Source organism: Aulonocara stuartgranti, assembly GCF_965226115.1.
Source record: "Aulonocara stuartgranti genome assembly, chromosome: 10".
Taxonomy (NCBI): domain Eukaryota; kingdom Metazoa; phylum Chordata; class Actinopteri; order Cichliformes; family Cichlidae; genus Aulonocara; species Aulonocara stuartgranti.
Window position 1 is genome coordinate 9,005,865 of NC_138946.1, and position 27,846 is coordinate 9,033,710.

The 27,846-nt window shown below is 39.4% G+C and overlaps 2 protein-coding genes across 4 annotated transcripts in view; one reads left to right on the plus strand and one right to left on the minus strand.

Annotated features, from left to right (window-relative positions):
- htr3b (5-hydroxytryptamine (serotonin) receptor 3B) lies at positions 1 to 9,144 on the minus strand. Its single transcript, XM_082549419.1, has 10 exons — positions 9,058 to 9,144; positions 8,344 to 8,381; positions 7,516 to 7,679; positions 7,281 to 7,325; positions 7,030 to 7,139; positions 6,280 to 6,449; positions 4,712 to 4,869; positions 1,698 to 1,908; positions 905 to 1,114; positions 1 to 494 (listed from the first exon to the last, which is right to left on the minus strand). Exons 2-10 carry the CDS (start codon positions 8,375 to 8,377, stop codon positions 229 to 231), a joined length of 1,368 nt encoding a protein of 455 aa, XP_082405545.1. The 5' UTR covers positions 8,378 to 8,381; positions 9,058 to 9,144; the 3' UTR covers positions 1 to 228.
- Positions 9,135 to 27,846, plus strand: part of usp28 (ubiquitin specific peptidase 28) — a 26,061-nt gene continuing 7,349 nt past the window's right edge. Inside the window, exons 1-18 of one of the 3 annotated variants that reach the window (XM_082549398.1) lie at positions 9,135 to 9,329; positions 11,953 to 12,030; positions 13,394 to 13,514; positions 14,214 to 14,301; positions 15,306 to 15,468; positions 19,378 to 19,464; positions 19,573 to 19,710; positions 21,746 to 21,816; positions 21,920 to 21,996; positions 22,074 to 22,222; positions 22,335 to 22,462; positions 22,652 to 22,747; positions 22,816 to 22,995; positions 23,200 to 23,408; positions 24,262 to 24,332; positions 24,597 to 24,825; positions 26,245 to 26,577; positions 27,262 to 27,395. In XM_082549398.1, the coding sequence (XP_082405524.1) occupies positions 9,270 to 9,329; positions 11,953 to 12,030; positions 13,394 to 13,514; positions 14,214 to 14,301; positions 15,306 to 15,468; positions 19,378 to 19,464; positions 19,573 to 19,710; positions 21,746 to 21,816; positions 21,920 to 21,996; positions 22,074 to 22,222; positions 22,335 to 22,462; positions 22,652 to 22,747; positions 22,816 to 22,995; positions 23,200 to 23,408; positions 24,262 to 24,332; positions 24,597 to 24,825; positions 26,245 to 26,577; positions 27,262 to 27,395 (2,412 nt within the window). In that variant the 5' untranslated portion in view covers positions 9,135 to 9,269. Of the gene's footprint in view, positions 9,330 to 11,952; positions 12,031 to 13,393; positions 13,515 to 14,213; positions 14,302 to 15,305; positions 15,469 to 19,377; positions 19,465 to 19,572; positions 19,711 to 21,745; positions 21,817 to 21,919; positions 21,997 to 22,073; positions 22,223 to 22,334; positions 22,463 to 22,651; positions 22,748 to 22,815; positions 22,996 to 23,199; positions 23,409 to 24,261; positions 24,333 to 24,596; positions 24,826 to 26,241; positions 26,578 to 27,261; positions 27,396 to 27,846 lie in introns of all 3 variants that reach the window. The other 2 variants (XM_082549396.1, XM_082549397.1) reach the window with 2 other exon arrangements.

The following is a 27,846-nucleotide window of genomic DNA, read 5'->3' on the forward strand; positions in this document are numbered from 1 at the left end:
AAAACAGTCAAAAAACAGCCACATTGCAACATATAAAATACAACAACAACATACAAATAAAGTGTATTGTAACCAGTGGTTTCTTAGGTTAAATATATATGAGCACTTCTTGAAGTAGCCTATATTTTTATTTAAGTCAGGTTTATTCTATACACAGCAACAGTGCAGTATTTATCTCTGCAAGTACAGTGGACATAGGCAAGAACTGTTTTTAAATGTGCAGTTAAGTCAAGCAAAGCTCCAGTTGACCCAGAGCAGCAGCAGCGTTCCAGCATACAAGCCCAGAACCAGCAGATAAAGGCGAAACAGGAAGCAGTCGAGCTTAGAGCAGAGGGCCAGCCATTCGCTCTGAGCTGAAGACTCGCTGTCCTCCTGGGAAAAAGCTAGACGGAGGGAAACCAGCTCTCGGAGGAGCCACTCCAGCCCAGTGGGAGTATCCTGGATCTCATTCAGGGACAGCAGATCCTCATCCAGTGAGTTTTCAAGCTCATAGTCTAAGAAAAAAAACATTACAATGTAAGTAATGGATATATATTTATGGAGTAGGAGACAGTTTATATCCTTTACCAGCTTTATATCCTGTACAATAGCCCCATTGACTTGGCCCACTGTGCCACCCTGCTGCTATTCCACCCTCAACTATTCCGCTAATGCATTTTTGTCCTACTTTCAAAAAGAGTTTCCATACGCTTTGGCACAGTGTGTATTTCTATTTCTATTTTTAGGGCTTAAATTTTCCCACAGATAAGATGTGCCTTGGCTCCCGTTTAAGTGTTTTTCCTCCCATGACTCATGATGTTGTTTTCAATTTTGCTGAAGCAAAGTAAAAAAAAAAAAAAAAAAAAAGTGTACTCTTATATCCGCTGCCAATAGCACATTTGGGAAAACGAGTCTTAAAGTTTACCTCCAGACGGGTTTATGTGGTCGAGGGTTTTGATGGAAGTTAAAGCACTCTCAGTAAAGACATGACCAGCTGAGCCATACTTGTCCAACAGGCAGGCAGACACTGACATTTCCTTGACCTCCTTCTCACTGTAGTGAAGCAGCTTCACAACCAGTATAGACTTGATCAGACTGAGCATCAGCAGGGCCATGCACACCACAAAGAATACCCCTAAATGGAGATTGCATAGTTCAGAAACTTGGTGGAGAATATAGAAACACTTACAATAGTGTCTAGTTACATAAAATCCAAACTATAACCGATATTTACAATAAAGCTTTACTGATTGCCCAGACACCTATTTCCATGCTCACAGTCTGATTCTACCTCAAACTGCCTTCATATTGTGACACACTGCCAGTCTTGGGGTATTTAGTCTAAGAGTGATCTTTTCTGTGGTTTAACATTACCCTTACTCTTTATAGGTTTTTCATGGAGCACTCTATTTAAGGCAGAGCAGGTTTGCAGCCTCCCCAGATAAATTACTGTGTGTAAAATTAAATGTGGGGAGCACTCAGAGCTTCATAATTTAATTAAGGTATTTCAGATTCTGCTTCTTCAATTAGGCTCCACTTGTTTTTCCTCTTGTATTCCCCCAGTACTACTAGACATACTATTGTCATTCTACAAATTAATGTTTTGCAGACAGTGCACATTGGAATTTATTTTACATTAACCTTTCTGGCTTCAGTTACAGAATAAAAAACAGGATATAGGTTGTTTGCTTTACATATGTGTGTCTTTAAAATCCCACCAATGAGTGAAGTTCTGACAGCAGTAACAGGCAGTTCATCTGTCATGTTGACTCTGAAGACGGTGTAGCCGAGCAGTATGCTGATCTTAAAGGTGATGCGTGTACCGCTGTTCAGAGGCAGGTAGAAGCTCATCACATCTACCAACATGAGGAAGATGCTCGGGATGAGGAGTCCTACCACGTACAGCAGGGGGCGCCGGCGAATCAACACCTGAATAAAAGATGAGGCCAGTGAGCTGAGGTATGAAGGACAGAAGACAGACAGAAATAATATCCACAAGTCTTGACAGTTCACACACCTAATTTTGGAGTCACTTTTAAATATAACCAAGGAATATTTGTTTATCTCTCCAGACAAACAGCTGTGTGCATGAAACACTTATCTCTGACATTTCTGCCCCCAAACCCACCTGAATGGAACTGAGGAACATTTTACTTAGGACACAAAACAGCAGCAGCACTGTCTTGTTTCACAAAATAAATGTCCTTATTAGTCTGTATAATCCACAAAACACATTATCAGCTGTAACATAAAGGACAACCAGACTAAAAAAAAACAGTTTCTATCCACAGGCCATCAGGCTACTGAATCACTAACTAATTGTTGAACTGTAATGATCTCTCACCTGTAAATTTGCAATTTTGTACATTTATATATGTATATATTTATAACACAACTTCATACAATATAAACATTGCATACTCTGCATATATTACACTGGGACAGTGTTGCAACTACTTGCACTTTAAATTCTGACTACACCTACACATAAGCTGCACTTGTTTTACTTTATTATTATTTTCAGTGCTATTTTCTATGTTCAGGGTTAAGTTTACTCTTTTAGTTAGTTGTTATTTAAATGTGTGAAGGGAACCTGCAAAGTAAGAATTTCATTGCTCTGCGTAACTACTTGTATTTTGTGGTGTATATGACAATAAACTTCACGAATCTTGAACATATTTCCACTGTCACTCCATCCATTTTCTTTCATTTATTCTGTGTTGGACCGTATCCCAGCTGCCATAGGGCAAGAGGCAGGATATGCACTGGACAGGTCACCAGTTTGTCGCAGGGTTAACGCAGACTGGCAACCATTCATTTAGAATCACCTAAATTGTCTAACCCCACTGACTGCATGTCTTTGGACTGTGGGAGGAAGCCAGGGTACCCGGTAAGAACCCACACAGACATGGTGAGAACATGCAAACTCCACACAGAAAGACCCCAGCCAGATGGTGGATTTTAACCCAAGGACTTCTTGCTGTGTGGTAACAGTCCTAACCACCGCTGCCTGTTGGCTCCTGTGTGATAACACGAGTGAACTTGTGTGTTGAGTACAAGTAATAATATAAAATTCAATTATGTCTGATTTTGATAACCACAAACCCTGAAAAACCACCATTAAATCCCTCTCTAGTGTGTTCATGTGTCTGAGCTGCCGTGATGGTGATTAATGAAAAACTAAACATAATCCTGTTAGAAAGTTTCCCGTCATAACAAGTTGAAACCATCCCTGATAATAATTACCAGCTAACTGATGTTTCACTAGCTGCTGCTGTGAGGGAGCCTTTCATTACTCTCTCTGAGAGAATGAGTCCCCGAAGTAACTTCTGTTTACACTGTACTCGTTAAACTTTGTTAGCATTCACAGCACATATGATATGTAATCACAGGAGTGTCTTATTCATCACATCTAGGACACTCTCTCTCAAAGTCATTTTCCATCGTTCTCTGCAGAATATCAGCTGTCTACAAACACGTCTATCACTCAGCTCGTCTCAATTTGTCAAGCTACAGCCTGCTTCACAAAGTGATTTATGAGCACTACTCTGGTACAGATTGCAAAAATTGCTGGCATCCCAAGTTATCATCACTCGCAAATTAAATATAAATTTGCAAGTCTGACAGTCCTTTCCCATGTTCGGGCATAGGATTCAAGGTTTTCATTTCTTCAGATCAGTTAAAAGTGAGAAAATTAGTGTGAAAGTAGTTGACCCCAATTGCCAAATTCATGAAATGGGCCCCAGTCATCAACGAGAGATAAAAAAGAGCCAAGCCATTATTATTTATGTAACAACAATATAGCAGTGTGCATTGACATCAAGTGGCCCACTGTTAAATAAGCTTGTGTTCCAAGGCATGAATAGGCGTCACTATGAATGCTTTAGTGCATTTTTTTACTTCCAAACTGGAACGAATATGTTTGGATTTCACTTTGACTTTTCATTTCGATGAATAGAGAATCAGGTCTTCTCGGGCTATAGATTTCGATTCTGAATGTGTGTAGATTTGTTTGTTCATGTTCAAGTATTTGGGTTATTAATAGCAGCTGAATGTTGCTCTGTTACTTTCTCCAGCTTGTGAAAAGCAACATTTTCTCAGAAGTCAGATGTTTTTATATAAAATATCTATTGCACGCAACAACACTGTCACAGTGTAACAATATCCCAGTGAGCCATGAAATGCTCCATTACAAAAAAAACCTTGGCTCTTTGAGCTGGATAACTAGCAGCCCTCCCTGCTCTCCACCTGCAATGGGCTATGGGGCCATTTTGCTCCCCGCTAACAAGAAGTCCATTGATCAGGCAGCCACTGAGACAGTCTCATTATGGTTGCTCACCCTCCCCTGTCTATCAGCTTCTCTCTCTCTATCTGTCTCTTTACTTGCCAGAAACAGCCTCAGCCTCATCATTTGGCATTAGCTCTCTAGCTCAATCCATGAAGGTCGCAGCCAATTGCTTTACACTTTACAATTCCACCGCAACGCTTCAGGGTGTAACCCGCAGAGAACTACAGTTTAAAGCTCACCATCGACTAGCAATCAGAGCCATCACAGCACAGTTACTCTCTCACTTGTTACAGAGCGTTTACGCCTCTGAAGTAATAATCTATCAAACACCCGAAATATTAGTATTTGATTGCTGTTAGATTTATAAGATAACCGGTTTCATTTAAATTACTCCCAATAACAGTAAATGTGATGAATGTACGCTAAGTACGATAAGTCACGTACGTTAAACTGGATGTAGGCATATTCAGTTTCGTTTTGTTGACTCAGCCGGTAGCGTGAAGGAATGGACAGCAGTTCCCATTCTCCATCATTCATGAACTGCTTTCTATCCTTAGCAGTGGTGTTTTCATTCCTCAACAGGGCCAAGTTTATTTCTTGCACTGCAGAGGGAGAGATAATGAAGAATAAAAGATGGCAGAAGAAACAACAATGAGCGTAGTGTGTATCTGCTATCTCCTTGTACTGTGTTGTCACCTTTGTCTCACAGTGGCAGACAAATCAGTTTCAAATTATTCAGTTTTCCTTCTACTATCCACAGATTTTTAAGCAAGGTGCACTGTCATATCTACATGTCATCTGTCAGCTGTGGCAAACCCTACAGCTGAATGGAATGATAAACACTGCAAATACGGAATAAAATAAGCTCAGCATTTCACTCACTGTCTTTATCGGTTGATGACTTTCATCAGTTGTCCTAGAGATGGTTCAGATTTTATCACAGGGCTGAAGCTATGTCGTTTACAAGGCAATGATAACTGATGGTTGCAAAGGCATATGAAAGAACACTAGCTGAAATTACAAAACATTAGCTGTACAGCTTCTACAGTTCGACTGTTTACTGCTTTAGTGGATCACCATAGTCTTTCATCCCGTCTTCCTTCTCTCACCCCAACCGGTCGCAGCAGATGGCCCCGCCCCTCGCTGAGCCTGGTTCTGCCGGAGGTTTCTTCCTGTTAAAAGGGAGTTTTTCCTTCCCACTGTCGCCAAAGTGCTTCTTCATATGGAGTCATATGATTGTTGGGTTTATTTCTCTGTATGCATTATTGTAGGGTCTACTCTACAATATAAAGTGCCTTGAGGAGACTGTTGTTGTGATTTGACGCTATATAAATAAAATTGAATTGAACTGAATTGAATTGAATTGAATTAGAAGAATAAGACAAGTTAAGTGAGTTTTGTTGAACTTTATGCAGCAATAGATATCTATGATTCTATTAACAGATGTAAACTGGATGAATTCATCAGAGCTTTTGGTTAGATTTTTTAACTTTGTAAAATATTGTAACATTTAATTTATTTTACTTAGTTACTGTTCTTACTTTCTTCGAGCAACTGTGACCACATAATTAAGGTTTTCTGATTCTGAAATTATAAAAAACAAAAGTTCAATTTATGTGATACTAAATAAAAACACTGTTGATCTAATCAGCCTCAACCTGTTGAATCACCATAGGTGCTCCTATTTTTTCTAATTTCTTTATTTTTATTATTATTTTATTTCTTTGTCTCCCTCCCTCACTAACAAATGCTTTTGGACTGAATAGAGCCCCATACTTCCACACAGCAGCCCCTATAACACACACACACCTACACACACTCATATATCTCGTCACATCCTGTCTTCTCTTGCACAATAAAAAACAATAAAAACGCTGTTGTTTTTGAGATTAAGCAGATACACCAAGTGAAGTCATTCTGACTGAATTTCTCTACTTAAAGCTGGTGAAAGTCTCCACCACAGGTATGAAAACTGTACTCTCCTGCTGTAAACGTAGGCTGATTTTACAGACCTGAGTGCAACAAACTTCGGAAGGTGAGGCTGCAATTCTGCTTGTCAAATGGAAAGGCATACATCTCGAGAGTGCAAGCTAGCACTGCCTGTATGGGCCGTTTGTTCTTTACTGAGCCAGAAGAGTTGACGTAAACGTAGGGGATCGGAGGGGACTTCCCTTCGTCCACACTGGAATGGATATGAGGAGAAAGAGGGGAGAACAGGTGAGATCATCAAGACACCTTTTGTTGAGCTGATCCATAACTAAAGTGGCTGTTTCGTGGACCTTGTCCCATGAACGGGGACATGCTAAACCAGCACCTATAAATGCTCAGGTTTAACATGAATCCTAACCTAATTTTGATTAGACTTACTGAGATTGAGACGTACATAATTTCCTCTGCCATTAATAAAGTATTGTGATTCTGATTATTTCATGATTACCTCTGGGATGCCAAAATCCAATTTCAAATACAGAAACATGACATCAGCAGTTACCGGAAAGATGTAATTTCCTAACAGTTTACAACTAAATTAAAAAAAACATTGCCATGTTTAAAGATATGTGAATATTTTAATGTACTGCAAATGTAAACCATGTTATCAATTGATGTATTATTGCTTTAATACAATGCAAAACAATCAGATCAGTAGGAATCTGTGGTACATTTCTAAAATCAAAGAAACTCAATCATGTTTGAGACTTGGGCAAAATTGAAGGACACTGCACTGAACACAAGAAAAAAAGTTTGTGCAGACACTTTCTTACAATTCACTAATGATAACATCAGGTATCCAGATAGCTTCAGATGACAGCGAGATCTCTTTGATACCCTCAAACTCGTCTGGATCCCAAACCAGGAACTCATCTGTCCAGACCTGAAAAGTGCAAAGGATTTTTCAGCTAAACTAAAAAGCTCTTTTATCCATAAAGATATATATTTTAATACACTGAAAAATGCCTTTTTTTCTTAACTTGTGTAGCAAGAAACAATAAGGAAGCACAAAAAGGCTATTTACCTGTCTGTACCAAATACTTGTAGTGATGCTCTGAGTCTTTCCATCCTGAAGAAAAGAAAATGAGTTTCAACACAATTTCTAAAATTTTTCTTATATATTAACTCTTCCAAGGTTACTGTTTGAGTTGCTTTGTAAACAACATAGAAATGCATGAAAAGTGATACTGAATAAAATGCAATATCATAAACGTTAGGAGCAATACAAACACAGCAGAAAGCATTCAAAACTAACATACCACATCAAGGACAGACCGTAGTGTCAGGTCTATGTAGACAGTAGTAGGAGTGGTCCAATTGTGAACAGGTCGAACGCCGCAGTCGTAGTTCCTCAGCAGGGTCCTGGTCAGCTGGTTCAGAGCTGACCTCTTTGGCTTCTCTGGCACACATTCAGCCAGATGGGCTGAAAATTAAAGAAAGATTACCACTTGGACAAACAACTCACACTCACAGGACACAAAGGACAAAACGATGTGCTGCTACCCAGTGGTGCAGAGGAAAATCTGAGGCTTAAACTATTACATCAGTGGATTACTAAAAAAGATATCATATCATGCCTAGACTCAATATCTGTTGCCTACTTGAATTTACACAACACAAAAAGAATTGGATAATTAAGTTTTGGGGTAAGCTAGGGGTATCAAGAAGTCCCCTTTGAATTTCCTGGATCACTTATTAAGTCTTGCAAAAAGGTAGCTGCATGAGCCATTCATTGTTCCGCATTCCCTTCATTTTGCCACTTTAATGTAAAGCGATGAGAATAATGTAAGGAAATCCACATTTTTTAAATAAATTTGTATTGATTTAAACACATTGTTAAGAGGATGCTTATAATGACCATCAGACAAGGTGACTTTTTCTTTATCTCTGCATTTATCGTAACATCTGAATGTGTCTGGTATTGCTGACCAAATACAATAAGCAAAGCAATGGCTCAAACAATTAAAACAAAACAAAAAATCAGGACATGTGACAGCTGCTTCATTCTGATGTGAAATGCCACAAAGACGAAGCATCTAAATGAATTCATGTGGACATCTCAATCAATTACAAAAAGAGCATCTTACCTGAGATCAGCAGCGTCAGCCAAATGAGAGACATCAAGCTAAAAACCAAGATTACAGGTGTTATCCAAGTCATACCCAAAATGATTGCCCTGTTAAAGTAGAAATATCCACAGTTTCATCAAATAAGTTCAACAGCAGCAATCCTGACAGGAGGGGAGGAGCAATGAACAGGGTAGAGCAGACATTTTTTTGGTTGTCATTGATTTTCCACTACCCGGGTAAGGTGATACATGTGATAGAAACACCCCAGAGAGACAGCTCCCTGGAGGTGTTTTTAGTCCAGTTTACAGCTTCGGATAATTCTAAACACTTAAGTATGTGTTGTAAAAGTGCTGGAAGCATCTAACAGAAGAACTAAAGAATGGACTGATGGGTAATTGTACATGTCTGCGAACCAGAGAGTGGAAAATAAAGCCATAAAATGCAAGGCATAAAAATATTTCACATTACAGATTGCCGTGACTGTAATACCATGGATATAAATGCATATCATTTATATTGCAATCACATTTAGTTTCTCGTAAGAAAAGCAGTAATTCAATTACAAAAACAACAATAAGGCTCTTAGAGACGAGGAAATTGTTTTGTTTTGTTTTTTTGTTTTTTCTGTAAGAGAGGCGGAAGTCACCGTATTGTAAACTAGCTACATAATTGCTGTAAAGCCATTAACGTTGGATAATAAATCTGCCATAGACACTGGAAGTATTTCATTACCTGAGGAAACGTCCCGACAATCACGTAACGGGTGCGCGCGGGTTTTAAGTTAGCGACCATTGACTGTAGTTAGCGATCGCTCCAAGGCACGCGCGTGTCTGGATAGGTGAGCGCGCACAGCTGGCCTGTCGCTCTGGTGCCTGACAGATGGAGCTGGTTTGAGTCGGAGGCAGAGCTGGAAGCATTTGGGGGGAAAAAATCAGAAGGAATTCATGTTTTCGTCTGCAATGAGAGCCGATCAGTCTGAAAATGGAGAAAACTCAACCAACTCGGTGAGAGCTCAGGATGATGGAGCTGCTATTAACACAATAAGTGGCATGTTTGTGACGCCTGCAGAGCTAACCTTAACACTAACCCCTCTGTTGTGTGGGCACAACCCCCGGAGGCCAGTGTGTGTTCAAAAATCTGCGATTTTAAAGTTTCCTCTGATATTCTTTAATGTAACTCAAAATAAAAATACATTTTAAAACGTTTTCAAATTTTAAAAAATAACGTTTTTTAAATCGGTAGGCATAAAATACACTTTTTATTTTTAAATCAAACTTCCGACATGGCTTTTTAACCAGATGTGACTACTTAACTGAGCCTTGTTTGATTGAACTTCTATTTTTTTTTTTTCTTTTGCTCGTTTAGTGACCAACAGATAAAATAATGTCTGTGAAGGTTCTCAGTCATCCAGGTCATCGTAGTCAAAGGAGCTTGCAAAGATAAAATAATAACACTTTAATTATGCAGAGTTTTTTGTATATAAATACATATTTTATTAATAATTCCCACTAGTTAAACGTAAACTACGTAACATTTACATTTAAACCGTTATTTGGCTCAGTAACTATTAATCCAACCGATTGCTCTTTCAATAGGCTTTTGTAATTATTCTAAGACAGTGTGGAGTGATTAGTGATTTTATACTTCAGGGAGGGCTTTCCTCTAATTATATATGATGTGGTGTTAATGAAAATGCAATGCAATCTAAACGTTTATTACACTTTTTTGGTTTGGTATTGACACAGGAGGTGTGTTTGAAGACAGAAAGAGACAGACCCACTACTGCCCTCTCACCATGCCTGGTGGCATGGTGAGTGGAATGATAAACAGAAGCTTGTGCTATCCATGTCAGTAGCTGAAAATAGAGGCTAACCAAGAGGGTCTCAGATAGCCACTGGACTCCATATAAGTCTGGTCAGCCTGCTCCTGGCTTCCTTTGTGTGTAAGAGAAAGATACCATGACATGTGCACCTGGTGTCAGGGTTGCAGGCTTTATATAGAGGCTCTAACTCAGTAAACGTGTGTTATTTCTTTTTTAAAACTTCATGTGTCTGTGAGGTCAAAGTATATGACTGCCTGGGAACACTTGTGTTTGCCTGTCCGTGTGTGGAACAAATAATGTGGTGGTGGGAGACTGACCATGCAAAGCCTGCTGGCTAAAAGAGGGGGATCTAATTGGAGGAAGGGTACCTGAAAGTGCCCCCGATTGGCCAGTGTCCCTGATTCACTGGTCTACTTGAAACTAAACAGAGAAGGCAGATACACAGACTGACATCCCAGCAAATCGCTAAGGTTTATTCAGTTGCTCCCTTTAGGAATCTCAGCGGATCATTTCCCTCCATTTCATTATCTCCCTTGCATCCTGTTCTGTCACACCAGCCAGTCTGCATGTCCTCTTTCAATACATCCATTAATCTTCTCTGTGGTCTTCCTCTTTTCCACCTGCCTGGCAGCTCCATCTTCAACATCCTTTGCCCAGTATGTGCACTATTCTTCCTCTGCACTTGTCCAAGCCATCCCAGCCTTGGCTTTCTCACTTTGTCTCCAAACTGCTCAACCTGAACTCTCCCTCTAATGTACTTATTTCTAAAGCTGTCCATCTTTAACATCTTCATCTACATCTCCTGGCTTTTTGTCAGTGTCTGATCTGACATTCTGATCAGTTGATCCATTTTGTTGTTGTGGAACTCACCCATAAATTACTGCCTCTCAATATCTCTAGCTATTCCAAAGCTTCTTCCAACTATGTTTCAGTTCTACTCATTGGAAATATAATTTCATTTTTGTTTAACTGTTCCTACTCAGCAAACTGCCTGTGTAAGTCACAGAATAGAGATGAGCCACACATGAGCCATGCACTTATTTGGTCCTCAGTTTGTTCCACTCCATGTACATTAGGTAAGGAGGACTGTAAGTGGGATGACACACTAACCTTGACATCTTTTGGTTACCACAAGTGACTTTCTTAGACTGGTCTTGTGTACCCTCAGTACTGGTGATATATAGACCAGACGTCACTTTCTGGCAGGAGTAATGCCAGCTGAATGATCGTGAGATCCCCTCTGAAATCCTGGTGTTTTCTCTGCTGAGGGAATGCTCATAAGGAAGTTGACTGGTGTTTTACTTTTGAATTCCTTTGGATAAATCATCTTTTTTGCCTCTTCTGACAACAGGGCTCTTTTTTTCTCTTTTGAAAGTCAATTTTTCACATTTTTCTTTCTTTGAGTGCCATTTCAGCTATCAGAGAAAAACTACCAATAGCTTTTGGTGAGAACAAAAGCACTATTCATTTATTTTGTTGGTGGCGTATTCTTTACAACATATTTCATTCTTGATGGAGGACAGACTTGGATAGTGAAAGCAAGGATTATTGAGCCAATCTAAATGGAGGACTTATTGTTGCCATTGTTACTGTAGTGATATTTATTTCGTAACAGTTGTAACTTCAAAGCCAATAATACTTCCAGTGGATCGCCTACTTGTGCTACAGTTATGTCCATTTTGTCTACCCAAATGGAAATGAAATGCCAGCCCATCACTGCCTCTAATGCATGGATCCGATACAGGAAGTTGTGTGTAATGGTGATAGAAAGATCTAAAGTCTGCCTGGTGTTTTCGTTCTCTCAGCAGAGTGAAATGCTGATCAGCCAGCTGAGGGAGATCACTGGCATCCAGGACCAACAGATCCTCTACAGAGCCCTGAATGTAAGGCCCAACAACTTAGCATCAGCTTTTAGAATCTGCAGCATCACATGTTTAGGGTACTACAGTTGTTTGACACTATGACTTTCAGACAGTAGAACAACATTCACGGGATTCCCGTGGCTGAGAGATTTGTAGTTTTAATGTGATTAAAAAGCTTGTAGGCCATTTAAAACACCATGAACCACAAACTGATAGAGCTAATACCATTTCTTATTTAGCCTGCTCAGCAGACCAGCCTCAACAAGAATCTGCTGTTTCACTTTAATAATATTTCATTTTAATATGATTGTCTATATAGTCGACTAATGAAGGGGTTTAGGTCAGGCTAACCTGAACTTACATTTCATGGAAGAAAAGGTTTACACTTTTTCTTCCACTCATCAAGCTTCTCGCTCCCTGTTGCCACAATATTTGAAACGTGTTATGGGCTATTATAAAATGATGACATTATTAAAGGTACAAAATGGACGATTTATTCCAGACATTCAGGAAATTGTTTATATTTAAAATGATTTTTGAGAAAGAAATGAAATACATAGAGTAAAGACTAATCTGAATGTGTGTATTTTTTAATTGATTATTTGCCCACATCTCATAATGGTAAAGTATCCTTACAAACATTCCTAGATTAATATCCAGATTCCCTAAAAATGTGAAACATTTCTAAGTTATGCTACGTCTGGTAAATGCATCTCCATCCATAACTTTATGAGTAATGCTGCTAACAAACAGATAAGCTAGCAAACATCCTGAAGCCATAGTTATTTGTAAAGAAATCCAAATGGTAATCTAAGTAATGGTGAGAATTCTGCTTTTAGCTGGAGAAATATATTAGACAGTTTAAAAGGTAGGAGATGTTTTATAGCAAGATTTAATACCATGAAGAACATGAATCTAAAACTGTTAAACTGTAGCAATCCATTCCCGCACTATTAGGCAGCTAAAGAGTCTTTGAAGTGTAAATTATGTTAAAGACCCCATAGGGTCCCATTTTTTCACTCCAGCACTCTACCTCAAGCTTACCATGTTTAAATACAGCTGCATATGAAAACCCCGTTAAAAGATTGAATGAATTGGAACATCATAAAAGTAACAGTTAAACAAACAGTACATTAAACACACTGGTTAACTTTCACAGGCATCGTGTAACCAGATGCAGACGGCAATAGGGTTATGTATTCGTTGAGTCATACAAGTCTAAAATTCTTGTTTAAAGCACAATCGACTGGATATGGCCATGTGTTTATATTTTGATTTGTGTGTCTTTAAAATGTGTTGATTTGTCCTTGTGATGTATTATTAGATGTTGCAGTCACAGATAAAATCCTCAATATTTATATATTCCTTCTTCTCTCTCCTCAAGGTCAGTCAGGGGGACATTGGACATGCTGTTGGACTGCTGACAACCCAGACTGCAGAGGTTCAGGACCCTGGAGAACCACAGGAGTCAGGGACATCTGGAGAGGCCTGGGAGGGCCAGAAAGGTACTCTGGAGATGCAAATTGACACAAAGCTGATAGCAGAAGTGACACTTCCAGCACAAATGCAAACTGAGCTTAATGGATGAATATAAAGAAAGCTTTACTATGAGACATCAAAAGAGAAGAGAAGACAGCAGTAAATGCATTCAGTTGGCCAGCAAAAGGCTGTTGGTTTGAGTCCAGCCGGAGACACAAATCTCCTTTGGGGTGGCATCAAGAAGGGCATCCAGAGTAAAACTCTGCCAAATCAAACATGTGGTGACCCCTTGTGGCAAGGGGGCAGCCAAAAGTGGCTACTACAGATTTGCCAAAATCGAATGACTTATGTGTGGCGTTAGGGAAATTAGGTATGAAACAGATAAGGAACACACTGCTCTTCAAACACAAGTAAAATGTACAAAGAATGTGTCAAGCTTTTTTTTTTCGAGGTGAACTTACACATATTTTAATATACATTTAAAGTATTGCCATTCATAGCCATCTGTTTGGGGATTTTAATGGTAAGTAAGCTAACAGGAGAATATCTGAGCAATGTTATGGGTCATCCATTTACTTTAGTTAGAAAACAATGTTTGAGTGAAGGCAGAGTCACATAGAAGAAACAGAATTTTATTATGAGTGCTCAGTGTGATTTTTACATTAACCCATTTTAAGTTGAATTATAGGATCTCTGTTGTAACGCTCTTGTGGTTTTTTGTTCAGGGCTTCCTAAAGATGAACTGCAGACCGCTATAGAACTCAGCCTGCAGGAGTCCCACAAAGCCCAGGAAGAGGAGCGAGAATTTCATAGGTAAAGGATGACTTTTCATTTGATACAACACTTGTTTTTGGTTTAATTCACTTTTTAATTTCAATAGAGAGAACTATGAAAATTAAAATGTTAGCGGCATGAGTGTTTTTCCTCTCAGGCTACTAAATGGCCATGGATGCCACAACTATTATCTTGGCTGTGTGAGTGTTACACTCTCAGCAAAGGTCACTGCTGACAGCTGACAGTTCACACGGAGCAAAAACACACAAAACAGTGTGGTCTAGCAGTTAATCTGAGATCAAAAGTAGATAAAATAGCAAAGAACTTTAAGTGTCTGACTACACTTTCTCTCTAGCCATGCTGGATGGATTGAAATGAAATTTCTTTCAGATGATAACCATCTATCAAAGACCTTAACTAATTATCGTAATGGTGATTCATTGACTTTTGATGAAGAGGAGATTTCATTTATCCAATCATAGATGGCCCTAAGATGATTTAGCTCCATGTCTTTGGGGAACCTCAGATTTCTTAACGTTTCATCCCATGCAGTGTTTCAGTTTACACTGAAAATGGGTAGTTATGGCGGTTTTGGTCCAGCAGTACCCCACACAGTTTACCCAAGTGTCCTTGGGTAAACTGTGTGCAGCTTGGGAGCTGCAGTTTTAACACTGAACCTGGAGTTGCTTCCAGTAACAGGCCCGCGTTTTGCATTGCAGCTCTTTTGCCACTGAGATGTGAGCAGATGAATAGGGCAGTTACTTCAGCATAGTTCATTCACCATGAGCTGTTCTTCATTTCAAATGCTGGATTTAATGTATAAGCATGTTGATGCTCATAATTCCCACAATACTGATTACCTGTTAGACTCATTTGCTCCTCTTGATGTACATTTAATGTTTTTCTACAAATCTTTTTGGGGTGATTTTACTTATAAAGATTACATTAAACTAACCCTAACCCATAACACTGGGAATGAGTTAACCTGTGTTCAATAGCGTTGTCAGATAACCATTTTAAAGTGGTAAACTGATGTTGTGCAGGGCTCTGGAAGCCAGTGCAGAGGAGAATGCTGCGAGAATAAAGAGGAAGAGATGTGAAGTCCAGAGTGAAATGTGTAGCCCTGCAGAGTGGATCCGTCAGGAAGATTGGCCTGTGGGCATTCGTAATGTAGGAAACACCTGCTGGTTCAGTGCTGTTATCCAGGTGAGGACAAGGAGCTTTTTTCACCTAACAAATAATAAGATGAAAAAGGAGCATTTTGGTTACAGAGGTCAGATTAATAACAACAAATGTCCATAAATATAACCCCTATCATGCTTCACAGAGAGATACTAAACAATCAAAATGTTGCTAAAATCTATTATTGCTTGTAAAATAGTGTAATTTATTTAGAATGAAAAAAAAAAACCCTCAATCATAAATATGATCAAATAGGAACACATGACATTGTAATGCCATAAACGTCCTGAATATGTTGATATAGAATGAGATCCATGTGAATTTAAGCAAATGGATGTAATACTTTAATTGACTTGTCTGTAACAGACTTACTTAAAATTCCTTATAAAATAACTATCTTAAAATTTAAGTATTTAAGACAAGTAAAAAACATATGGAAGAACAAATATGCAAAACATAATAGGGAATCTGTTGACTTATAACAGATATTTACCACCAATTTGAGGAGGAATTAGGAGGTTGAGGGTTAGCATTAGCAGTCACAAGTGTTTTAATTTATTTTTTATTTTTTTTACTTTTTGTTTTAAGTTGTTTCATTTAGTTTCCTAAATTGATTTTCTTGGTTCATTTTTGGGTGAAAGCATTTTGAGTTTCAGTCTTTTTAATTATCATTGTATAAAGGGCATATGTCAGAGGCAAGATTTAGCAAAATCAGTTCAGGTATTACAATAAAAACACTACTTTTTTGAAAGCAGCTGACTCACAATCTTGTAGACATCTATCGACTCAAAAACAAGGCCATCAAAGCCTCATCAGCCAAGCTGTAATAGCTTAAGCAGTAAACAGTTTTAAGTTTAATTTTAGTTGACTGTAATAACCCTGATACCCACTAACATAAATTAGTGTTGTATTTTTAATGTAGTGTATATATAACACATGTCGATGTTAGACCCATATGACACTTGACCACAAAAGTATTCAAATTCATATTCAGAAAACATAGCGACACCTAGCATGTATTCTGTTGCATGAAACTCATCACCGATCTCCACCTGTTCTAACAGTCTCGCCTCTGTTGCTCCCAAGACCTAAATAGCTCTTGCACTTAGTTCAACAAACATTTATAGACTTGGAGTTTCCTTTCAAAGATTTCTAACTTCTCTTGATCCAGTGTCAATCATCACATGTCTGTTTTGCTTTCAGCAATATCTGTCACCTAGTTTTTCCATGGTAAAATTTGACCACACTGGGTTAAAATGTACAGTACAGACATCTTTTTAAAGCGAAAGCAGAACCTGTTCAGCTACACAAGAATCTCCCTTCTATCTCACCTTTTCATCAACCCTCTATCTTGCTAATAAAGTTAAACATCTTCCCGGTGAGCTTGAGCATACAGTATTAATCTGAGCTCTTAATTCTATTATAAGTCCATTCCAGCTAACTTAACTTTTCCAGGCCTATCAGGTAGCTCGGCAGAAACCAGAACCCTAACTGAGATACACCAGCTATATTGATAATTAAATAGGACGGAGTGAGCGGTGGCAGCCTGAGTATAAAGTAAACAGAAGAGACTGTGATTGTTTCTCTCTGTTAAACTCAGATATGCTTCCATATCTGTTAAGAAGTCCCACCCGCATATGACGGGCCTTTATCTGGAAATTGAAATGGGGGAAATAAGGCCGTATTGTTAGAATACAAAAGGCGTTCAGATCATACCTTTTTTTCTCTGTTTATTGTACCAGAGTCACTTCCTTGTTTTACAACTGAGCTGTTGTAGATTCAACAGAGCTTGACTCGTCGTCTCCCCTAGAAAATTTTTATGCTATCAGATTGAGGCTGAGTGACCACGTGACTCAGTTGTCAGCTCATATTTCTTCAATTATCCTTTGTGGACTAAATTGCAGTAAAACTGAGATAAACCGTAATTGAATTTCCCTCTGAAATGTAAATGCATATCTTGATACTCAGAAGTGCTTATAAGCTCCCATCAGCCCTGCACATGACACATAAGATTAGTATTAATGCATTTAGTTTATCCTGAGAAACATAGGTATCTTATGACAAATTGATATGGGGTTTGTTCCTGGCTGTAAATATATTAAGCTATTGACATATACCGTTATAAAACCTTATTTTCCGACTTGCTGACTTCTTAGTCTTTTGCATATTTGTCACACTTACATGTTTCAGATGGTAATGAACTAGTGATTTGATTCAGATGTGTTGACCCAGGGTAATATCTAAAACCTGCAGGACAGCGGCCTTTGTGGCCTGGAGTTTCCCCCACCCCTGTTTTACATCATCAATGTAACGTTTTCCCCCCCGAAAAAACCTAAATAAATAGCTCAATACATTTTTAAGTAATAAATTGCACCCATAAAATACGGAATGTAGCCAATTTATGTGTCTTTTATTATTATTTTTTGGCAATAATTTCAGGGTTCAGGCTTTAAAGGGTTAATCAGAATCAGAATCAGAATCAGAATACTTTATTGATCCCTGGGGGAAATTATTTTTTGTTACAGTGCTCCATTTTAAACCAACATTAAGACAAGACAGACAATACGCTAACTAAGAATAGTACAATATATACATATATATACATACATACATACATAAGTCACTTATAAATAAATATTTGGAAAAGAAACATGTGTAGTTGTAGCAGCAAACAGTGTGTTAAGTGGATGCGTTGTACAGGGAGATGGCCACAGGCAGGAATGATTTTCTGTGTCGTTCAGTGGTGCTTTTCGGTAATCTCAGTCTCTCACTGAACGAGCTCCTGTGACTGACCAACATGTCATGGAGTGGGTGGGAGGTGTTATCCAACATTGTCTTTATCTTGGACAGCATCCGCCTCTCCGACACCACCTTGAGGGAGTCCAGCTCCATCCCCACAACATTGCTGGCCTTACGGATCAGTTTATTAAGTCTGTTGGCATCTGTTGGCATCAGGCTGTTCATCCTCAAAAACCCTCCAATGTAGCTGAATTAAAGCAATTCTGGAGAGAAGAGTGGGCCAAAATTCCTCCACAGTGATATGAAAGACTCATTGCCAGTTATCACAAACACTTGATTACAGTTCTTGTTGCCAAGGGTGGCACAAGCAGTTATTAGCTGTAGGGGGCAGTTACTTTTTCACATAGGGTTGGATAGCTTTTTTCCCCTTAATAAATATACTCATCATGTTAAACTTTATTTTGTGTTTGCCCAGGTTATCTTTATCTAGTTTTTTTCATGATCTGAAACATGTAAGTGTGAAAAATGTCCACAAATAAGAGATTAGGAAGGGAGCAGGTACTCTTTCGCAACACTGTATGTGAAGAAAAAAGAATAACAAAAAAACAGAGGATGTTGGCCTATTTTAGCCTACATTTTTGAATCCAGGTGAAACTACACCACAGTATTCATATGCAGATCAGCCACAACATCAAAACCTTCCACCAATTATTTAACCACCAAAATATCTCTGACCCGTTGTGGCATGGATACAGGACTTTGGTTGCTCTTTGTGGTTTTCGCAGTTGATGCTTTGGAAGTTTGGATGCTTGGTCGTTGCCTGTGCCTCATGTATTCCTCAAGCCATTCCCAAGCAACTATTTTTCCCTGCAGAACATTGCATTAAAAAAATAGAACTGATGTCATTAGCCTCACCTTTCAGTTATTGTGATGGTTGTTTGATGTGTGAATACTTAATCTACTTAACACTCGCATGCAAATTTCCAAACAGCAAGCTAAATGTCAGTGGCAGAACATTAGCAGTGTTCTTTGTTAATCAAGCAACATATTTGTAAACATATGTCCACATTTTCTCCTCAACCAAGTTACAATAAATGTTCTGCTGTAGCGATGATCTGCCATCTGGTAATCTCCCATATCCAACCTTCAGTGGATGGCTGGATTTATGTGCCTTGTTATGCTGTCTTGTTACAGTCACTCTTCCACCTGCCTGTGTTCAGGAGACTGGTTCTCAACTACCATCTGTCTGAGAAAATACTGGAGAAGTGTAAAAGCCATTCAGTAAGTAAGCTACTGTCACGAGTATATACAGAACAGGATAACACATAACTCTTCTTACTTTGCCGCTGTGATATAAGGGTGATGAAGTTGATGAGTTTACGTTAACAGGACAAGAGGAACATAGCCTTCATGCAGGAGCTGCGCTGCCTGTTTGCCCTCATGGTGGGCTCTACCCGCAGGTTTGTGGATCCTTCTGCTGCTGTGGAGTTATTGCGTGATGCCTTCAGGACCAATGAGGCCCAACAGGTACAAGATATGTACAGTATTTGTCTTTTTAAGGAACAACCTAACTCCGCACCTGCTTTTAATACTCTCTGACTTGCTGATAAAGCTGAGGTGTTCCTCTCTCAGATACAGTAACCAGAGCACATCTGTCAGCACCTTTTCTGCAGGGCACTTCAGACTTCTGGTTTCTCTGAAATTTGTAGCCACTGCCTCATTGTTTCTCATTAACTACAGGGACATGTAGGCTTTAATGGTCAGTAGTCTCTCTATTTTTCAGCTGCTGTCCTTCTCAGACTCATTTTCTTTATTTTTTCTATTTTCCAGCTGAATATTTTATTTGTGTCTTTGAAGGATTTATGATGTTTTAACTCTTCTAAACCACCATGACAGAAACCAGCCATAATTTTCCAGAGCAAGTCTGCCCACAAACTTTTTTTTTAGTGTCCATTGTAATAGGATCAGCAGACGGCAGGCATCATTATCTGGGTTTTGCACTGAATCCATTAAATTTACATGCAGTCCGTGTTTGCCCTGACCTGCTCTTAGCCCAGTTCTGTCAGGGCCACTTTAGTTAAAAGAGGTTTGTTACTTCATCTGTAATAATTATGAATTTTAGGCTGGGACCTTCCAATCCTTCTACCTGCAGATTTGCAAAGTCTATAGGGAGAGCAGCAACAAGACTGCTTAAGTGAAAAGAGCAGGCATTAAAGAAAGGGGCTGATCTCTGGGTGAATTCAGGAGGACTGTTTCAAGCTGATAGGAAGGCAAAACTCAAATAACGTCATACCGAGTTACAACCAATATATGCAGAAGAGCATCTCTGAATGCACAATATGCTAACACCAGGTGTGACCTCTGTCAGCTAAGAACAGGAAACTGAGGCCACAGTTTTTATGCACTCACCAAAACTGGACAATAGAAGATGTTGCCTGGTCAGCTGACTCTTGATTTCTGCTGCAACATTTGGATAATGGGGTCAAAATTTGGTGTAAACAACATGAAAGCACAGATCCACCCTGCCTCGACTCAATGGTTCAGGTCAGTGGTGGTGTTGTAATGGTGTGGTGGATATTTTCTTGGCGCATTTGGGCCCATAGTACCAACTGAGCATTGTTTAAATGCCTCAGCCTATCACATGTTGCCAACCATGCCGATCCCTGTAGACCACAGTGTACCCATCATCTGATAGCTATTTCCAGCAGAATAACGCACCATGCCACAAAGCTCAGATCATCTCAGACTCGTTTTGTGACATGACAATGAGTTCACTGTACTCATTTGGGCTCCACATTCACCAGATATCAATCCAATAGAGCACCTTTGTGATGTGACTAAACAGGAGATGGCTCGTCACGGTTGTGCAGTCTACAAATGTGCAGCAACTTCATGTCATTTCCAGCACCTTGTTGAATCTATGCCATAATAATTAAGGCAGTTATGAGGGCACTATAAGGTTCATTCCAGCACTGGCAAGGTGTACCTAATGAAGCGGACGGTGAGATTATAAGCAGGCTGAAACTGTTTAAATAGGATGCCAATTTGAGACTCTTTTATTCCCCGGTAAAATTCACAGAAGGGAATCAGCTGAAGATTTAGCTAATGTGGCTGACTGAGTTCAAGTGTTCAGCATGCCAGAGGTAGTGCTATGCACTCCTGGTCATCATTTAGTCTTGGTTTAAGACTTCCCAGTGGTCATGCAACAGGTGGTCATACACTTAGACAAGCTCCATTCACTGGGGAAGACCATGAGATGATACTGAAACAAGTTGATCTTTTATTAAGATTTTAATTAAGAGCTAAAAGACTTTTTCTTTATCTAACTTTCAGTGAAGATTGTCTCGTAAATGTAATAATATTTAACCTTCCCATTTGTTGTTTATATGTTTATGTAGATTCAGCACATACTAATGCTCAGCAGTCCCTTTAGTTCTTAGACAGCCCTTCATTAGGTCTTTATACATCAGAGACAGAGTACAGAAAAAGCACATAACAGAAAGACAATTAAATAAATGACTCAGACAAGTAAATTGCCCTTTTTGAAATGTGTCCCTTTTAGGATGTCAGTGAGTTTTCCCACAAACTGCTTGACTGGCTCGAGGATGCATTTCAGCTGGCTGCCAGTGGAAAGTACGTTTTAAGCTGATGGCACCCAGCGTGTTTTGTCATTGTCATCTTTAGTGCACTACTGCTTGCTAAATTAATTTAAAATAATGCCATGTTTTACTTTTAGAAATGCAGAAGATAAACAACATAACCCCATGGTCCAGCTCTTCTATGGTACCTTTGTGACAGAAAGAAGACACGAGGGTATGAGTTTGGTCTTTTTATTGGTGTTGTCTATGATTTTCAGTCATCCCCTGGTATCTATGTGATTTTTTTCTCAGGTAAGATGGTATATAATATTGAGCAGTTTGGCCAGTACCCCCTGCAAGTCAATGGCTTCAACAATCTTGATGAATGCTTAGAAGGTGCTATGGTAGAGAAGGAGATTGAGTCGGTTCATTCAGAGCATCATGTCACATCTGGACGTGAGGTGAAGAATTTGATCAACTTAAAATTGAATCTCTCTTTGTGCAGCACGCTCGGCTAGAGTTTGTGAAATTTAATGATCTGCTAAGAAACTCTTTATTTATTCATGTTTTCAGAGATGGTTCAAAAAGCTACCACCAGTCTTGACATTTGAACTTTCGAGATTTGAATTCAACACCCAGCTTGGGCGCCCTGAGAAGATACATAAGAAACTGGAGTTTCCTCAAATCATTTATATGGACAGGTGAGTTTAAAACAGAGGGGGATGGTTCCAGACTAGGCTTGTTGATAACTTAGGCCGCGGTCATTTCCACCAAAATGGTCATCCAACTTTATTCCATTGGTATTTTATGATGTGTGTATGGTGTAAATATTTAAATATAACTTTGCCACATTTTTAATTGTAGGAATCTTCTTGTTTTTGTGGTTACAGATATCTTCACAAAAACATTGAGCAGACCCATGAGAGGAGAGGAGAAGTAAAGAAACTAAAGGAGCAACTGGCAGTCCTTCAACAGAAACTTGAGTGGTAAGTTTTATCCTTTCTTTTTTTTAAGGTCAAATCTCCATCTAATTATCTGCTTTCTTTACTCACAGTTATAAAAACTATGGCTCTGGACCTACAAAGTACCCTCTAGCTGACATGCTCCAGTTTGTGCTGGAGTTTGCTACCACCAAGCCGACTAGCGTTTCCCCAGCTGAAGACTCGAGACAGGCCGCATCGTCACCGACTCCTCCAAGTGCCCCCCTCAGTGAAGCCATTGCCAAAGAAAGCAGGTGTTTACCTTTTTCAACTCTACTCTTCTTGTATAGAGCAACAGCATTATACTCACCGAGGCCACAAGTGGGATCTCGAAAATGAAATCATCTTTTAATAGATTTAATTTATTCTCAGTTAGTGTGGTTCCACACAGTCGTCTCTTTAAATGGGAAATCCTGACATGCTTGTAACTGCTGTGTCGTTGTTCTTGCCTTCTTTAGTGATCCCGGAGAATCAGTTTCATCAGAGAGCCTGGGTTCCAGTGTTTCCAGTTGCCAGAGGACCCCCATATACAAGCCCTTCACTCAGTGCAGACAACCTATTGACTGCCCACCACACCCTGCCCCCCACAGCATCACAGAAGAAGAGCTGCACTTTGCTAAAACCTGTCTTCAGCGTTGGAGGACTGAAGTTGAGAATGACATAAATGGTATGCTAATGATAATTCTCTTTTTATACCCACATTGATATTACCTTAAAGATTTACTTATATTGCTTTGTAAGCATCATATGAAATCATAACATCCTTCAGCTTTCTTTGTGTTGTGTTTTCAGTTGTTAAGCTGCAAACGATTTGTCTTTTGGTGCCTTGCTTGAGGGTTGATAAGTTCAGAGTGAGTAAACCAAAACAATCAAGCTGCATAGTATAAAACCCAAACATGCATAGAGTAGAGTGGGGTCATAAATCTCCTTGGGTTTTTTACCTTGTCTGGCATATTCCACATTATATAAACTCACTTGAACACCCAGTAATAAAAACACTGTGCTTAAAGATATGCTTCAATAAAACTGCTGCCAAACTGGATACAGCAGATGATGATGATGCATTAATGTGGGTAGCCTTGACAGTGAAATTGCAATGAGCCCCACGGTTTCCAATGACACTTGGTCTGCTACACTTATTCGCCATCTTCAGTGGAATAAAATACATTTCATTAAATATAAGTGCTGCAGGTGAGTAAAGAACAAAAAGTGTACTGGCACAGAGCTGTGCACCTGCACAAAAATAGAGCCAATGTTCTTCTGCTGACTGTGACTCATTCAGGCGCAGACAATACATCAGAATATGTTAAATGTCAAGATGAGTCATATTTCTTTGAATACGGGTGATAGACATTTGGCCGGCTCTCTCAACTTCCCCATTATGGCACATATCATATAAAATGTAGGACAGCTATGCAAGCATGCAAATTAGTATTATTCAGATTGACTTATTTTTGTTCCAACAGTTGTGAAAATCATTTCCTTTCAGGGTCTGTGTTTATTTTTTGCTTGTTTGCCAGAACTAAAGGCCAGCATTGACAGGCTCACTCAGACGCTCGAGGGCATGTACTCAGACAACAGTCTCTGCCAGGTAAGGCCTGCACACTCACCTAATTTAGCAATTCAATTACATATTTTACATCTGCAGCTGTAGAAAGTGAATGAGCTGAGATTAGATTAAACTTTACTGATATCTACAGAGAAACAGAAAATAGTGTCATGTAAACAGGACAACAGGACACAAATAAGAACAGGTCAACTGAAAGTAATGTTGCAGTTCATGGCGAACAGCTGATATTAAGTTGGGAAGCTGGATTCCAGTGTTCTTTCTCTATGTCTCTCGTGTGACTCTTAGGCCCCCTACAGACTCCATGCAGTGCTTGTCCATGAAGGCCAGGCATCAGCTGGTCATTACTGGGCTTACATCTATGACCATGCTAACCAGCGCTGGCTGAAGTACAATGACATAAGTGTCACTGAGTCATCGTGGGATGAGCTGGAGCGAGACTCCTTTGGAGGCATGACCAACGCAAGTGCCTACTGCCTAATGTACATTGACGACAGGCTACCTCAGCTCATCACAGGTACACCTACCTTTCAGTTATTTTATTTTTAAGAGGAAATGAGAGGAATGAAAGCAATTTTTGCAGAGCGTTCTCCGTTTACTTGATGCAAAGAGGCAGTTCAGAGGTTTCAGCTGCTCTCTCCAGTGCAAAGATTCCTTTGTCCAACCTTAATATTCAAGAGAGGAATGCTATCAAACACCTGAGCAGAAACCAAAGCATCAACATACTAGCTGACAAGCGGAGGTGTACCATTCAAGTCAATTCAACTGAAATATATTTATTTTTAAAACAAAGGTTTATCACTTTGTTTATTAGCCAGGATTTATTTGAGATTTTATAGATTTATAAATGTATACCAAACTAGTACATTTCATTTGCCAAATTCAAGTAAATTTAAAATTCACACTGTATTTATGAAACAAAATGCTCAGCATATCATTATAAAAATGGTTTGTCAAGAATTCCTCATTCCAGTATTCAATTCAGTTCAGTTTTAAATAGCTCGAATCACGACAATAGTCGCCCCAAGGCGCTTTATATTGTAAGATGATGGATACAAGCACTTGGCGACAGTGGGAAGGAAAAACTCCCTTTTAACAGTAAGAAACCTTGGGCACAACCAGGCTTAGAGAGGGGCTAGAGGTGAGAGGAGGGGGAGACAGGACAAGAGATGCTGTGAGTGTGCATAAATACATGTAGAGTGAAAGGAGAGTGAAAGAATGGTTATTAAAGAAGAAAGAACACTCTGTGCTTCATTGCAAGTCCCCCAGCAGCAAAGGTCTGTTGTAGTGTAACTAAAAGATGTTTTTTTAAAGTCACCTGATCCAGCCCTAACTATAACCTTAGGAAAGTTTTGAGCCTAATCTCAAAAGTAGAGAGGGTGTCTGTCTCCTGAAACTAAACTGGAAGCTGGTTCCGCAGAAGAGTGACTATTCTACCTATAAATACTGTAGTAACCACAAGCCAGCAGTCTGTGAACTGCTGAGTGAGTCTGTTGGGGTGATACGGTACTCTGAGGTCTTTAAAATATTCAAGACCTTTTATATGAGGGGACACATCACTAGATAGACAGCATCACTTATGTATGTACTTATGTAAGTGCTAAGCAACGTTAAGGAGCAAAAAATATGTTTTTTCCTGTAACTTGGACTCATGTAGTGAGATTCAGTAAAGATAAAGGAAACTGAAATGAAAACAATTTATGTATAAATTATATGGAGTTCACCCAGTAGTGAAGTAGTGGCTAGATACTAGAAACTAGAAACGCATAAACATTTTTCTATGCAAACATTTTAAGTATAGTAGCATATTGAAATACCTATTTGTACAATGGATATTAATATGCATGAATTCAAATGGTATTACTTGAAAGGCATTAAAATGATAATAAATGACAGTTAATTTCCTAACTAAAATGTCTTACATCCCACCCAGAAGACACAGATGATGAGACGGGCCAGGTGCTCCATGGCATGGACTCTCTGCCACCCATCCTCAGGCGCTTTGTCCACGAAGATAACCGCTGGTTCCAGCAGGAGCTCAGCGAATGGGAGGAGCAGTTCTGCCAGACAGCAACCCCGCAGGAAGAGTCCACCGCCTCTGCAGAGCCCACAAGTCCCAGTCTGGATAACATACAGCAGTCACCTGTTGAGCCAGCACCCCAGTCAGGATCCACTACTGAAGAGGTGGATGAAGGAGTTGCTCCAGAGCCACAGCCAGACCAAGAAGCAGAGAAAGAGCCAGAACCTGATCTCAGAAAAGAGCCAGAAGGTCTGTAGTGATGCCTGAAAAAGTGAGAATGACATAAAATATTTCATCACCACTCTAGATAATGTGGAGATGTATATGAAACATGTAGTCATTGTAATTATGTTCACACCAGGGCAACTAAGCCAGTTCAATCAAATCTTGAACCTCCTTCAGGAGCACAATATATACAGGATGAGACTTAAGAAGCAGATTAAAACACAAAGTATTATATATCTGTTCAAGCTTTAGCCTAAGGAGCCCAAAACAGCAGTAGACATTGTATTTAAAAATTGTATGGACCCAAAATATAATTAGCAAGGATAAGCAATTCTCAATAGAAGAAAATCTAATTCTACATGAAATATTGAACTAGTTGATTGCACTTCTTTGTCCAATTAAGCAGGTGTCAGTTATCACTTTCTCTCCAACAAAATCACCTCCCTCCAATGTAGTTTTATTGGCTGTGTAACAAGAGCCCATCAAAAATGTAATGAACACTTGTTACTGCAGAGCTTTCTTAACTCTAGACAGAAGTCTGCCCTCAGGCTGGACGAATAGACTGTATCATTGCTCAGACCTTCTAGGTGGGGTCTCTAATACCAGATGAGATTAGAATATATCCAGTAATCTAATTATATATTTAGCACTTCTTCTTTTCAAAAGACACATGAAGAGTCAAAGCCTGTCTTTCTTTTTTGACCTTAGCGCAAACAGATTTATCTCCCCCACCACCAGAGGGCCCTGGCTGCCAGCCAGGTGATACCAGCACTCCAACAGTCACTGACACCACGGGGGTCAGCCAGAGCTCTGATTCAGAGGAGAAGGAGCCGCAGAATCAGGTGAACAAGTACACGACACCTCACCCTATCATTCCCTACCCTACCATGTTGAATATGGGTCAGAAATTCTAGGCCACAAAAATAAAGTGCGTCCATCTGGGTCAGCGATCAGATTTCCCCAGTTAGCATGGTGATGACCCTTCAGGACTTATGTAGAGCTTATTTAGAGACCTATTTAGATTAGTGTACAGATAACAAGTAGTTATTTGAAGTAATTTTTGCACTTTTTGTTGTGATCATAATATAAACATAACTGTTTTTGCTGACCCAGATAACCCGCTTCTGTTGAATGCAGATAACTATTCTGAATCACAATATTTCTCACCATGTTTCTCATTGAATACATTTGTTGTTAGAATTGCAAAGTACTGTAAATTAGCACTTTGAGACACACTGTTCAAGCCAGGTACTAGACTTCCAGAGCTTACTGGTATGCTGACAAGACCCCCAA

Excerpts from the sequence above, each read along its gene's own strand:
- htr3b (XM_082549419.1), bottom strand. The coding sequence starts at position 8,377 with ATGTCTCTCATTTGGCTGACGCTGCTGATCTCAG. Across the intron at positions 7,680-8,343 it reads GCTGACGCTGCTGATCTCAG|CCCATCTGGCTGAATGTGTG; the intron begins GTAAGATGCTCT and ends TTTAATTTTCAG. Across the intron at positions 4,870-6,279 it reads CCGAAGTTTGTTGCACTCAG|TGCAAGAAATAAACTTGGCC; the intron begins GTCTGTAAAATC and ends CTCCCTCTGCAG.